Source organism: Salvia hispanica, chromosome 1 (genome assembly GCF_029641045.1).
Source record: "Salvia hispanica isolate PSC_SH4W2 chromosome 1, Shi_PSC_v1, whole genome shotgun sequence".
Taxonomy (NCBI): Eukaryota; Viridiplantae; Streptophyta; class Magnoliopsida; order Lamiales; family Lamiaceae; genus Salvia; species Salvia hispanica.
In genome coordinates, this window is record NC_142692.1 from 25,076,932 (window position 1) to 25,092,791 (window position 15,860).

Genomic DNA, 15,860 nt, shown 5'->3' on the forward strand with positions numbered 1-15,860 from the left:
TGTATCAAACGTGATTCATAAATTTTAAAAATATCTCCAAATGTCCCTCGACTTTGATGTAATATTGTTGAAGGGACTTTTGTATTTTCAGGACTTTTTTTTTCGTCAAAAATACTCTCTAGATTTTTAAGGGTATTTTAGTGTCTGTGTTAAAAGAGAAATGACAATTTTCAGATACACTCCAATTTTTTATGCATATAATCTTATTTTATTTTTCACAGATTTATTATACACAAATTTTAAACTCCATCCGTACCACTCAAGACGTCCACTTTTCCCTTTTAGTTCGTTTAATTCAAGATTACACTTTTAATATTTGAAAATAAATTATCCTGCCATCTCTCACCATTATAATATTCAACTACATTTTTCTCTTTACTTACTTTATTAAATAGTGTAGTATATAATTGTGGATAACGGTGACATCTCTATAAATTCCGAAAAGAAAATGGTGGCAGATACCCATAAAGGCCAGAGCGTATTTTAGAAAAAAAAAAAAAAAAGAGATCGTATTTTAAACAAAAAAAATGTAAAAAACGTGCAAAAAGTCCATTCAGTAATATTACATTGAAGTCTAAGAAAGGGTAAAGTATTTATAAAATTTGAATACCTCGTTTAATACATTTTCAAAAATTAGGTAAAAAAATATGATTCACTCTTAACAAAAGTTAAAAATATGAAAATGCAAATCAAGATCACTCTATTATTATCCTCTTAAAACAACCACTCCACTATACAAACATAGAAAACAAAGTAAAAATGTGAAAACGCAAAATCAAATCACTCTATTATCCCTAAAAACAAGATCATTCCACCATAAAAATCTAGAAAACATCCATTTCTGCAATTCCCCAACACTATTTTCCTCCATTAATATCGTATATCAAAAGAAATCAATTCATTATAATAGTAAAATTTCATAAAATTATCTCATAAATTCTCATAATCATTTTTAAGAGAATTTTTTTTCTCTAAACTCTGCTAGAGTCTCTTTTGCGGCCTTCATTCTTAAAAATATAATTGCGCGTCTCTAAACTTTGATATAATAATGCTATAATAGATTTTACACATGATGCTTTTTTATTCAAGATGCTATTTAATTAATCGATGGAACTTTAAAATTGGTCTCTAAAAATGATATTTGTACCTTGTACCTTTTATCTCTCCGAACTTGAAAAAATCACATCATAAGTCTTTAGAAAATGCAAAATATTATACTCCTCAGCCTAAAAGAATGCATGTCTTTTTCTTCCCTTTTTTTAATGCAGTGACTATTTATTGTATTTTATGAAATCTGTCACTTTTCATGCGGAGTACTTGAAATATATGTATATATATTTTTTAAGTATTTTTCAACACAAAAATCTTTTTATGACACTTGTATATTACTCCATTCGTTTCATGTTAATTTTATCATTTTTTTATTTTGAGAAACTCTAAAATAATTGAGTCATTTTTATTTTTAGCAAGAAGTAATTCTCTCTTTTACTTTATTCTCTATTCAACTCTTTTACTTTATTCACCATTCATTTAACACACTATTCTTAAATTTCGTGCCGAAAAAAATGCTTCAGTTAATAAGAATAAGAAATGGAGGGAGCACCTAGTAAACTTTAATTTGTTCAAATGGAATACCAAACTTTATATTTGAGGTATAATTTAGTTTCTATTTAAATTTACACCATATAACAAATATTCAAATTAATTACATTTATTTTACCCAAATAATTATACTACTATCTATTAATATATTGATCACTACATAATTTTAGAAACATTGATATACTACAAAATTGATAAATGGAGGAAAAAGATCAGTGGATAAACTTCTTTACTCTAAACCTATTCCGTGAATCTGCACTGAAGAAATAATATTCACAAAAAATAGCCTTGTTAGTTAGTACTCCCTATATCCTTAAAGAATATGCACTTTGAATTTAATACGAGTTTTAATGTAAAATTGATAAAGTAAGAGGGATGTAGAAAGAAAGAGTAATTAAAGTATTGTTAGTGGAGAACGAGTCCCACTTTATTAGAATGAAAAAACTTTTCAAAATTAGAAAATGAATATTCTTGTGGAAGATGCTAAAATAGAAAGAGTACATATTCTTATGAGATGGAAGGAGTAAGTACTACTGTAATAATATAAGAAAATTGTTAAAATATTAGTATTAGTGAAAATCTTGATCTTAAAATAGACAGAGGCTAATTTTAAAAAATTTAGAGCAACTCCAAGGGGAGAAGGCAAATAAAAAGGGTATATCATGTTTATACTTTCTCAAAAAGTGCAATATACCTTTCTAATAATCAATCAACTCCAAGGATAAAAGGTATATAGAAAGATATATCATTTAAAAAAAAAATAATAGTATAAAAGCATTAAAAAAACATAAAGTGTAATACCTTCTCAAATATCTTTCCTCTTGGAGAATGATTTTTTATAAAAAGAAGGTCAATATGGTGGTTATATGATTTTACCTCTCCATTGATGGGAAAGTAAAGATACATCTTCAAAATGAGATAAGGTATAATACCTTCTCAAATACGTCTCCTCTTTGAGAATATTTTTTCATGAAGAAAAAATAAATATGATAATTATATTAGTTTATCTTTCTATTTACCTCTCCGATATACTTTTATAAATTAACTATCACATTGCAAATAAAAAAAAATGTGCTGTCCACAACTTCGGATATTGATTTGACATGAATCTAACAATAAAATAAATTATTTTTGTTTGAATCATAGTAGTGATTAAATCTAATTTTTAGAGAATTAAAATTATATCTGATATACCAATATCAGTTGGCATTAAAAAAATTAATATTCATGAATCAATAAATTGATACTATTAAATTAAAATTATGTTTTGTGATATCAAAGCAATTGCAAACTGACATAGTTGTGTGTATCGACTTTAAAAAGAATTTCATGATCAATCTCCTAAAATAAAGAGAGAGAAAAAAAAACTTTAAAATATCATTAATAGAAAATGGACACACTTCATTAGAAAGTACTATAAAACTGAACATAAACAGAGAGACTTATTTTAATCAATGTATTAAGATGAAAAAAAATATTATAGCTATTTAATATGAACAGAAATACCAGATATTAATGTTATCATTAATATTAGAATTTAGAACAAAGAAATATAACATATTAAATATAAATTACTTATGATATTTATACTTTGAGATATTCTACGTTAAAATTCGCAAACTTATAACAAAAACTATTTATGCGTTACATGGCGTAATTATATTCATTCAATAGACTCACACTTGAAACTTCCAGATCATCAAGCTTCCACTGAAATTCGAAATTCTTATTGAATAAATTCGAAATTTAAATACAAAGAAAAAGAAATCGACAATATAAGATTAAGTTGAATTTAAACGATCATCACTTTACTTATAAATATCCCCAAAATAAGGAAAAAAAACAACACAACTAAAGTAATCACTAAAAATTTCCATGTTAAAAGTCAGGTGTCATTAATGATATAAGAGAAACAACCGATTGTTTCACTTTCTACTTTTACACTAACTTTTTTCTAATTTTTTTTTATTAAAAAAACAACCTTTTTATTGGCAGTCACCGACTCACCATTTTCTACATTTTCCCAAAAGATTTTTAATTTTTTGAATGCATAAACACCCATTTGTTTCTTAAAAAGAAAATACTATCACTTTTTATTTATTCGTTTCTCACTTAACGCATAAATTAATAATATAAAATTTGATGCCAAATAGATATTCTTAACTTGAAATATAAAAAAATTTACTAATATACTAAGGTATTAAATTAAATTAAAAAAATGTAAAAGTAGTAATATCTCCAATCTCCATATCTCATCCCACCTACCCAGCACTTCAATTAATTTATGGAGTAATAAAATAAATGTTGTCTTCTTTATCTATCTACACTCTCCCAGCTCACACTCTTTCCTCTTTATCTCTATCTATATCTCTCTCTTTCTGTATCTATATTTGTATCTATAGTTTTCTTCTCCTTTTCCGTTCAGTAAATATGTCAATAAACACGCGTGGCTTTCTTTAAACTCTCTGATCTAGTCTCTCAGCACGTACGACCAAAGCTCGTCGCGATAAAGGTGAATTAATTAAGTGGACAGATGAAAAAACCCTAAATATCTTGCTCCAATACTATGCCGTTAATTGCATGTAATGAGCGTGCTAACTGTTTGTCTTCGTTATGTTTTACGGATTCACAGCCTATTTTGTGCGTATTTGTTTGCTAATCAGGTCCAGATCTATTTTTCGCTGCAGTGAATTATCTGCATGATTGTTGTGAATCGTGATTGTCTCTCACTTTGATTGAATGCAGATTTCGGCTCATGGTTTTAGGTTCACATAGTTTCTTAGTTGAATTAGGTTTTGGGGCTTCTGTGTCTTCTATGCGATTCTCTACTGGTATTAGTCGTCAAGGGAGAGATCTGTTACTCTTAAATGTGCTGCTCTTTACCAGTTGTTGAATTTTATCTTTTTTACTTCATCATCTTTCGTTAAAGATGTTTGTTTCCATTTTTGGGATTTTATTTTGCATTATTAGCATGGCTTAGAATTTAAAATGGACTTTTGATGGAGATGTCTAATTTGATTTTTTTTTACTTTGGTTGGGAGGTTTGGATTCGTGGCTTCCATAAATATTTTTAATGATGACTTATGGATTGCAGTCTAATGTGTCCTGTTGTTCCTATTAACAATGCAAACGAGTTACATTGATTGTGATTTATATGTTCCAGAATTTTTTTGAATGAGTGTATAGTAATATTTGGTAGGTGACCTTATAGCATCGTTGGGTTAAAAGTTGATTTCTTAAGCCATCGTTGTGATTCAATATGAATGCTTTGGCCACTCTACTAAGCCTGTTTCATTTTTTTGTTATGCTTAGTTACTTGTTCTTTGTATGACATCAAATGTTAAAGTTCCACATTGTTATAACTGATCAGTATTTATCTTGTTTATATCACCTGAACATGTTAAAATACTAAAATTATTAAGATTTTTCCCAGACTGGATGTCACATGTTCATTTATTTACAAATGTTTTATTGTTTTGGGTATCAGGAACAAGAAAGTGCTGCTCGGTGACGTTTCAGCATTTCATATCTAATCCGGCTGCAGACATTTTTTGGGATAAAAATCAAAATTCATTCACTGTGGTGCAACTGAGCAGAGTTCGTTCAATTAAAAGTTATCCTGTGATCATTTAGATGAGAAAATAGGTCAACTCTTTGATATAGGCTCTAACAAGTGTCGGCGTGCAGATGGTTTTAGTTGGACTTTTAGTGGTGTCAAGGTTTTTGTTAATCCGCAATCACTTACCAAACAACAGTGAAATTGAGAGGAACATTACACATGCTAAGTTGTGAACTCTTTGAAGTTATATTGTTTATTTTCTTTCAAGTGGTCAAGGGATTTCCTGATTAACCTTATAGTCTGCTCATCTCAAGGTGAAAGTCAAGCTTGGTTTTGACCTACATTGTTGCTGCTTGAAACCCTTGAGGATAATGCAGTTCATCTTTTAAATCTAGAAAAAAGGGAAAAAATGGAATATGAGACACTGGTAACTGATTATCAGCCAAGTTCTAGAGGGCGGGTGCTTGCTGCTATTGGACCGGTGCTTTGGATTGCTGTCAGCTATGTAGACCCAGGGAAATGGGCAGCATCTATTGAGGGAGGTGCTCGGATTGGTTTTGACTTATCCTTGCTGGTGCTTTTGGTAAACTGTGCCGCTATTTTATGTCAGTACCTCTCTGCACGCATAGCAATTGCAACTGGAAAGAATCTTGCACAGGTGGGTTCTTTGTTTTCAATATTTTGCTTCTCATGAAGTGGATAAGTTCGCCCTGTAGCATTATTTTAAATTATAGCTGATATCTGTGAAAATGGATTAAATGTGAAGTCATTTAGGGTGTTAGGTGTATTCAAATTTGATCTCTCATCTCTTGCAAGCACCATATTATCAGGGAGATGAAATGCTTAGTATTAAGGTTATCTGCTTGAATATTCTCAAATATCCTTGAACTTTAACCAGCTAGCTTCCAAAAAAGTCTGTTTCAATCTCGAGGTTAACCATCCTGCATAATTATTTTTCTCTTATCAAATTTCAAGAAAATAATTATCATTTCTTATAACTCTACTTACCTGAAAGTTGTTCACATTCCATATGTCTAGTTGGCGATGAATAGATTGACAATTATTTATCTAGGATTGCCTTACTGTCCAAATTAAAATCTTCAACTGATAGATGTCATCATTCTTGTTCCTCCTCTTCTCCAGTGCTTCTCTGTATAGAATTCCTTATGCTTTTTAAACCCCAAAAAGAATGTGAACTTACGGTGGTGGTTGATGATATCGTAGATTTGCAGCGAGGAATACAATGATTTCACATGCATACTTTTAGGAATTCAAGCAGAGCTCTCAATGATCGTGTTAGATCTCACAATGGTAATTTTATTCCATCAGATGTTACATTGGCTTTAGCTATTTTAATGACATTCTTTCTTTCTAACTGTACAAATGTTTATTCTGGTAGATCCTGGGTACTGCTTATGGCCTTAATGCTGTCCTTGGAGTTGACCTATTTAATTGTGTTTTCTTGACTGGCTTTGATGCCATTCTGTTTCCGTTTCTTGCTAGCTTCCTTGTAAGTTTCTATGCTTCATTGTGCTACAGTTTGTATATTGAATTCCTGCAATATTTTAGTTACCATGCAACTATTTTCCAGGGAAATCCCAAGGCAAAGATCTTATCCATATGTTTGGCATGCTTTGTATTGGCATCTTTTGGCTCGGGAGTTTTTGTAACTCAATCAGAAACCTCGTACTCCATGGGTGGGATTCTTAATAAGCTGACTGGAGAAAATGTGTACACACTCATGAGCATCGTTGGAGCAAATATCATGCCCCACAACCTATACCTCCATTCTTCTATTGTACAGGTATGAAATCTATCACTCATATGGTAGCTTTTTTTGTTGCAACTTGCAAATGTGTGGTTTGAGCCTATTGGGGGCTCTCTCATACAATGCTTTTGCAGCTCTAGACTATCATCTGTGTACAGAGTTTTGTGTTCCTGGTTCTGTGATTTCCTGGTAGTTTTATCTAATGATTTTGTTAAACTATGTTGACTGTGCTTAACTTCATTTTGCAGGTTGAGGGGCAAATAGATGTTTCTAAAGAGGCATTATGTCATGACCATTTTTTTGCCACTTTGTGCATCTTCAGTGGAATTTTCCTGGTGAACTCCATGCTAGTGAACTCAGCTGCCAGTGTGTTTTATAGTAGTGGAATAATTTCACTCACTTCGCAGGATGCATTATCATTACTCGACCAGGTTGGTAGCAGGAGTCACTAAGTGTTGCTTATGTACCATTTAAATGCATTTGTCTGTTTCTAGTGTATTTCATTTAGTACTAAACTTTTTGGATGATGATGCAGGGATTTCGAAGTATGTTAGCTTCAGTTGCTTTAATATTCATCATGTTTGTCTCCAATCAACTTGTAGCTGTATCTTGGTGTTTGGGAAGGCAAGTGACCACCCCTGATTTCTTCAGATTGGAGATTCCGGATTGGCTTCACCGGGCCACCATCAGAATAATTGCCATAATTCCAGCTCTTTTTTGTGTTTGGAATTCAGGAGCTGAAGGTATATTTCAACTCCTGATCTTTACACAGGTTGTGGTTGCTCTTCTGCTTCCATCTTCTGTCATCCCTTTATTTCGAGTGGCTTCTTCCCGATCGATTATGGGAGTCCACAAAAATTCTCTTCCGGTGGAATTCTTTGCTCTTGTCTCCTTCATTGGCATGCTGGGGTTGAAGATTGTGTTTGTCATTGAACTGGTATTTGGAAGTAGCGATTGGGTTGTTAGTTTAAGGTGGAACATTGGAAGTAGTGTACCTATTTCATATATCATTCTTCTGAAAGTTGCTCTTGCCTCCTTGTGTTTGACACTTTGGCTGGCGATTACTCCATTGAAGTCTGCAAGTTCTGGTGTAGATACACAGGCATTGAAGTGGGATAGCCAAGTTGCTGTCATTGATCCATCTGTAGAGATAGCCCCAACTGAAGTTAGTGATCGCCAACATCGACTGGAAAAGTGTGTAGAAAAGCAGGAAACTGCCTTATCATCTGAGATGTTCACTGGGAGCCATCAGAACTTACGGGTTCCAACTCCAGATCTGAGTTTGCCTGAAAGTCTTCTGGATTCTGAGGTAAATCTAACAACAATTGAGGAGAATACATCTGATAGTACATTTTCAAAGCCTGCTCCTGGTAATCCTGAGGCACCAGCAAGCATTTCTGAATCTTCCTTTCCTGGTTCTGGTGTGATTGATAAAAGTGAATCATCAGTTGATGTTGACTTGAGCACAGAATCAAAAGACGTGGCGGAGAAGATGTTGAAAATTGAGGGAGATATCCAGGATGAGAAGGACTATGAATCAGATAAATGGAAGCCCCACGAGTCAATCAAAGATGTTTCTGAGAGTGGCCTGTCCTCAGATGGTCCGGGATCTTTCAGAAGTATTGGTGGAAAAAATGATGACGTGGGAAGTGGTGCAGGAAGTCTGTCAAGAATAGCAGGGTTAGGCCGTGCTGCAAGGCGCCAGTTAACTGCCATACTTGATGAGTTCTGGGGGCAGCTGTTTGATTTCCATGGACAAGTTACACATGAAGCCAAGGCTAAGAAATTGGATGTTTTGTTGGGGGTTGATTCTAAGGGAGACTCAAAGTCTTCATTGGCTTCAGTTAAACTTGAAAGCATCAGTAAAGATTCTACTGGATATATCCCTTCTCCTGGTGGTAGAGGACCTGATCTTTTAAGAACTCCTAGCTTTTTCAATTCTTACATGCAACATATCGGACAAAGTAACATTGCATCACCTCCTGGGGTTCAACAGGGGTCACCAATGTGGTCTAACCAAATGCATCTGATAGATGCATATGTGAGAACTCCCAACCACAACACCCTCGACAATAGTGAGAGGCGCTATCACAGTGTGCATATCCCATCATCATCTGATGGTCTTGGTCAACAACCAGCAACTATTCATGGTTATGATATATCATCATATCTGGGTCAAATGCCTAAGGAAAAAGGTTCTGAATATCAGAAAAGCCAGTTGGAGTCATTAAAACAAACATCGGTACCCTCAGTTAAATCAAACTCTATAGATTCGTATGGTCGACCGTCAGGGCAGAAGCCACAAAATGGGCTGCGCAAGCCACCAGGTTTTCACAATGTTCCCGCTGTCGCTCGAATCAATTCATTAAAATCTGAGAGACCTTTTCAGGACATTAGAGTTCATGAACCCGTGGATTACAATAATAACTCGCCCAATGTGAAGAAATTTTACAGCATGCCAGATATATCTGGACTCTATATCCCTCATCGAAATTCCCCTGATAAAAGCTCTCAAAGGGATAATTCAATTAGCCGCCCAGCTCGAGAGCCGATGAGTTCAAGTGCTTCTTCATGGGTTGGCACTGCATTAGGATTTAATGAATATTCTCCTCCAAAGGTTTGTAGAGATGCTTTTTCGTTGCAATTCAATTCTGGTTCAGGTGCTGGTTCGTTGTGGTCTAAGCAGCCTTATGAACAATTTGGCGTGGCTGATAAGTCACCCTCAAAAGCTCCAGAGGCTGCATCACTTATTGAAATGGAAGCGAAGCTTCTGCAGTCTTTTAGAAGTTGCACCTCGAGACTTCTGAAGTTGGAAGGATCTGAGTGGTTGTTCCGACAGAATGATGGAGCTGATGAGGACCTCATTGATCGAGTAGCTGTAAAGGAGAGAATCCTCTATGATGCCGAAACTAGGACTGTGGACAGAAAGCTTAGTACTGTCATGAGAATCGATGAAACAGACCGGTCAAAGTCTATGTCAGTTCCTAATTGTGGTGATGGATGTGTTTGGCGGGTAGATCTCGTTCTAAGCTTCGGGGTTTGGTGCATCCATAGGATTCTTGAACTTTCCCTCATGGAAAGCAGACCTGAGCTATGGGGTAAATACACCTATGTACTAAATCGTCTTCAGGTAAAACATTATTACTACTATTTACTATAATATGCCTGTGAGAACATTCTGTTATAAACTGGTAACAAGCAAGGTTTCTTTGTTTTTCTTGTTTTGTTGACATCCATAGACATTATTTTGTTGTCAGCTTTACTGATAGATAAAGGAGCATTTCTAATAATCGATCAGCTGCATATTTTTTTCATCATGTCAGTAGATTTCCATTTTGATCCTACAATGTATGTTCGCTTCTGTAGGGGATTATTGATCCAGCTTTTTCAAAGCCTCGTTCCCCAATGACGCCCTGCTTCTGCCTTCAGTTTCCAGAGGGCTACCAGCAAAAGTCAAGCCCATCTGTTTCAAATGGCAGCTTGCCACCCCCTTCAAAATTAGGACGAGGAAAATTCACAACTGCAGCAATGCTTCTAGACATGGTTAAAGACGTTGAACTTGCTATATCTTGCCGCAAGGGGCGAACAGGCACTGCAGCGGGCGATGTTGCCTTTCCTAAAGGCAAAGAAAACTTGGCGTCTGTTCTGAAAAGATACAAGCGGCGGTTGTCAAATAAACCTGTTGGGGAGAAGGCAGAAGCCGGACAAGGATTGCGGAAGGTAGCTGGTTTATCATCTCCATTATCATCTCCTCAGGGGTTGTAGTCATAGGCGCTGGGATGAATGCTTATTGGCATGATTCTGGAGGAGATGCAGTTAGTCCCCTTTCTCCTTCCCTTGTGTATTAAAATCTTCACTGCACTTTTAGTACTTTGTCGTGTATACATAGGATAAAACTGTGGTGCTGGATGCAACGCATCTGCAGAAGGAAACGAAAACGGATTAGAAGAAGAAAGGTGGAAGTCTATTTTTATTGAAAGTGGAAACTAGTTTTAACTTGGTAACTGGTGTGGTATTCTGTGGTATGGTATATAATTATTCCTACGATGAAGCAACCGCCAAAGCTATTTTGCAGACAGCTTGCTTGCTGAAGCCTTCTGTTTTCATTACACTTCACCTTTCTACGAACTTCCCAAGTTCACATTTTAGGAGTAGTATTTAAATTCCAAAATTATTAGTGACTAGAGGTTTTATCAGCTTTCATGTTCTCGAGGTTATGAATAAATGCAAAGTAGTACTCCCTCCGTCCCAAGATCCCAAGATAAGTGTATTCCTTTTTTGGGTGTCTCACTATAAGTGACCTATTTCCATTTTTAGCAAAAAGTCATCTCTCTTATTTTATTCTCCACCTACTTTATTCTCTCTTCTCTCCTCTATGTTTCCCTCTCTCATACTTTACTCTCTCCACTTTAACTTATTTAAATACCATTCCTTAAATCATGTGCCCAAAAGAAGTAGGTCACTTATCTTGGGACGGAGGGAGTATATGTTAGGAAAAGAGAGAGCTTGGGGATGAATTATTTTGTTGATTTTTTAGAGAGTACTCAAGTCAGTTACTACTATTTCATAAAAAGGTTAAATAGAGGTTACAACTAGAAGAAAGACAACAATAAGAAGAAAGGTAAAAGGTCTTCTTTCGGCAGTTTCCACCAATTATCCACATTGGTTAAGAGTCTTAAGCTTCAACCTCTTCCACACGAAAAATGTACCACTCCCTCCGTCCGCGAATAGGAGTCTCGTTTTTATATTTTAGTCCGTCCGCTAATAGGAGTCCCGGTTCACTTTTACCTTAAATGGTAATAGGGTTCCACCTTCCACTAACTCATTCCACTCCATTTCATTTAAAATTAATATATACAAGTGGGACCTCTATTCTACTAACTTTCTTTCACCCATTTTTCTTAATATTTCTTAAAACCCGTGTCATCCCCAAATGGGACTCCTAATGGCGGACGGAGGGAGTACTATATATGCATGCATGTAGGCATTAAAGATAATTCTCTAGAAATTGTTACTCCCTCCATTTCCTCATAGTTGAGGTGAAACTTTTCGGCATGAAGTTTAAGAAATGAATGTAATGTATTAAATATATAGATAAAAAAGTAAGAAAGTGAAAAAGGTAGAGAGAAAAAAGTAAAAAGAGAATAAAGTAAAGAGAATAAAATAAAAGAGAATAAAGTAAGAAAGAGAAAAAAGTTACCCCCTCCGTCCGCCATTATTTTAGTCAGTCCGTCATTAGGAGTCCCGATTCACTTTTACTATAAATGGTAGGTACACATCACTTTCCACTAACTCATTCTACTCACATTCTATTATAAAACTAATATATAAAATTGGGCCACATAATTCACTATTTTTTCTCAACCACTTTCTCTTACATTTCTTAAAACTCGTGCTGAACTCAAATGAGACTCCTAATGACGGATGGAGGGAGTACTATATATGAAAATGACTCAACTATGAGGAAACTTTTCGAAATGAAGTACTCCCTCCGTTCCATAGCAATAGAGACATTTTGTCATTTTGGTACGTTCCACAGTAATAGAGTCATTTCCCCTTTTAGAAAAGTCAACACATTTTTCCACACCTATTTTACTCTCTCTTAGGGCTCGTTTTGTAGCATGGATTGGATATAACATGATAGGTAATTTGGGATAAAATTTTCGGGCCAAAAGCAGGATAGTGTATGGATAAGGTTTTCCGGATGTTGTTTTATAGATTGGATTATTTTTAAGGTTAAGGTATGTACAAGATGTACAATGACAAAATTGTCCTTCCTATAAATATTCTTACTTAGAAAAGAATTAAAAAAAGTGTAACTGAAAATTCATCAAGTCCTGCAAATCATCTTTGATTCTATTTTCCAACCCAAAGTTCATCAAGGGTCTTATATTCTCCAAAAATTAACAAAATTCACCAAAAAACCAATTAAGCATAAAAGTTAGCTAAATTAATTCATAAAAAATTAACATAGAAGTCAAATATAACAAGCAACACTGAAAAATTGATGCAAATATAGGTACAATTTTTTTAGCAAGAATTAGATAAGGGCGAACAGCCGCTTGCTCGAAGATGATATGGTGCAAAGGTTGCAGATTACGTTGGGGAGCCTCGCATAGAGAAGAAAATGGAGGGGAGTAAGGAGGCTGGAATCTCCTTTGGAAATTCATCACAGCCGGATTTTGCAAATTTCCAATTTGAGAATGAAACCCAGAAAATCGACTCACAAACTCAGGAACGAACACAGGAAATTTTCAGAGCAACAGTCGCCACCACTACAGCCTGGTCACAAATGACGGCGGATGAGGCATCAACGACGGTGGCTGATTCGCGGGGATCGAGGCCCATCACCGCCACTATCGTCGGCGGCCATGGCACGGATGAAGGCGAGGGAGATATGAAGGAGAAAGGATTGCTGAGCATAAGTAGCTGGCTATGGCGGAGAAATCATTTGGGGGAGAGAGGAAAGAGAAAAGGGAAGGAGGTAAGAGAAAGGGGTAGGAGGGGGAAACCTACTGAAATAGTGCATAAACCCACAAAATTTTTGGGATTAATTAACCAAGCCCAATAGTGAAAAATAACACTATTCACGCGGGCCTGGCGGGCCGCTGCCTTTTTTTTCGGGCCTTGGGTTGCATTTATCCAAGCTACAAAACAGAGGTTTAACCTTGATAATAAACCTTTTCCATAAAAATCCAGTCTATAAAACGGATCCTTACTTTATTCTCTCTTCATCTGTCTAACTTTTTCATTTTCCACTTTACTCTCCCTTCACTTAACTCACCTAACATAATTTTTCTTAATCTCCGTGCCGAAAAGAAATAGCTCCATTACTATGGAACGGAAGGAATATTAAATTTGAAAGGAAACCAGAGACTTTGAATTCACTTTTTATTAGCATTAGCATAAAGCACAAATATTTCTACATATATGCACAACTATAGTATCAACGTAGACCAATAGTTAGAATCTAACTATTGCGATTGAGACTTGAAATACTATCTAGACCACAAAGTTTTGATTAGTTATTTATAATTATTAAGCAGAAACTAAATTTAAAAAAATGTAAAGATAGCAAGTACTCCTATGGCATTGCTTTTTATTGACTCTTTAATAATTTTAGTACAAATCTAATTTTTAATTACTCCCTCCGTCCCACTTTAGGAGTTCCAGCTTATTACTTTTGGGTGTCCCATTTTAGGAGTATCGGTTGGAATATTTCATAATTAGTAATAAGCCCCACATTCCACTCACTTTTTTTCACTCACATTTTATTATAAAACTAATATATAAATGTAGGACCCACGATCCACTATCTTTTTTACCAACTTTCCTTTATATTTCTTAAAATTCGTGCCGAACTAAACCGGGACTCCTAAAGTGAGACGGAGGGAGTATGACTCAAGTTATATTAGTACGATTAATAGTACTCCCTTCGTCCCATAATATTAGAAAATGTTGTTTTATGTGTTAATAAAGAAAGAAAATAGTATATTTATATTAGTGTGAGAGATATAGTAATTTTTTCCAAAAACAGAAATATAACATCTTTTGTGGAACAAACTAAAAATAAAAGTGTGACATCTATTTGGTACGGGGGGAGTATAATTTTAATACTCTCTCCATCTTTCATTATTTGTTACTACATTCCTTTTCGGTCTGTCTGTCAATACTTATCACATTTAACTTTTACTATTTTTGGTAATGGATCTATCATTTCACTAACTTATTTCATTCATATTTTTTATAAAACTAATAATATAGAAGTATGATCAACATTCTACTAACCTTTTCAACTCATTTTTCTTTAAATTTTCTTAAAATCCGTGTCGGTCAAAGTGTGACAAATAATGGCGAAGAGAGGAAGTAGTTGATTACAAACTTGGTTAAATTCTGAATCATGAGTATTTAAATCCTCCTAACTGGTCCTAAGATCTAAACATCCTTAATTATTGGTTATATAATAAAAAATACTAGTAACGAACAAGTATTATTAAAGGAAAAACGACGTCTGATTGTTGGATAGCTAACTAGACAAATATTCAAGTCAAATACTCTAAAAATTCTAGATTTCTATGAGTTTAGCTACTCATAGATAGGTAGCTTAGAATAAAAACAAAGGAAAACATAGTTCTAGTGATCAATGTACGTGATGCTTTGGTTTTATGGTTTGTGTATGTTTGTGTACTTCTCCCATTTTTTTGCTCTCCTTTTTATTTGTGGATGAAGTTTCAAGAATAAATACAGGCTTGAAGTATGCAAGTGTTTTTCAAAAAATATTCTTGACTTACATTTTCTTTTCAAGAATTATTTGACCAAATCCGAAGATGAAATGACATGTCTACTCGGCAAAATTCTTAAAGTGACCAAAAACAATGACACTGTTGCCGAAGTATGATAAGCAAGAAATACTCATGGTCAAAATCATATGTTTGGTATCCAAAATTATTTTTGTCACGAGGTATAAAAAATGATACTCCCTCCGTCTCTGATTAGGAGTCATATTCTAACCTGACACGAGTTATAAGAAATGTAAAGAAAAGTTGGTTGAAAAAGTTAGTGGAAGGTGAGATTCATTTTTTTATATTGATTTTATAATAAAATGTGAGTGAATTGAGTTAATGGGATGTGAGACATACTTACTATTTATGGTAAAAATAAAGTGCGACTTTTAATTGGAGACGGACTAAAGTAGGCAAGTGACTTCGCAGGTGAATTGCTGATGGCGCGGAAATGGCGACAAAATCGCAAAGAAAACGCAGAATTATGTAGGAATTAAATAGGAATGGTGAAATGTAAATCCAACCACGTTGGCGTGATATCATTTTGACGCCACTAAAATAGGAATTAAAAAGCAAAATGCCATTAAGAGTTTCTAATTTGTCACTCTATATGAATGAGACGTTGATCTCCACCAACTTTCGCTCCCCC

The 15,860-nt window shown here is 34.6% G+C and overlaps 1 protein-coding gene across 2 annotated transcripts; it reads left to right on the plus strand.

The window, feature by feature from the left end:
- The first annotated feature begins 3,918 nt into the window (after positions 1–3,918).
- EIN2 (NRAMP metal ion transporter family protein) lies at positions 3,919–10,933 on the plus strand. 2 transcript variants are annotated; one of them, XM_048081838.2, is made up of 8 exons: positions 3,919–4,114; positions 5,090–5,819; positions 6,386–6,472; positions 6,561–6,671; positions 6,753–6,965; positions 7,178–7,360; positions 7,465–10,059; positions 10,296–10,933. In XM_048081838.2, the coding sequence occupies exons 2-8, from the start codon at positions 5,571–5,573 to the stop codon at positions 10,692–10,694; spliced, it is 3,837 nt and encodes a 1,278-aa protein (XP_047937795.1). In that variant the 5' UTR covers positions 3,919–4,114; positions 5,090–5,570; the 3' UTR covers positions 10,695–10,933. The 2 variants fall into 2 exon arrangements, with proteins under 2 accessions (XP_047937795.1, XP_088918636.1); XM_089062510.1 differs by having other exon boundaries at positions 6,561–6,965.
- Positions 10,934–15,860: the final 4,927 nt, after the last annotated feature.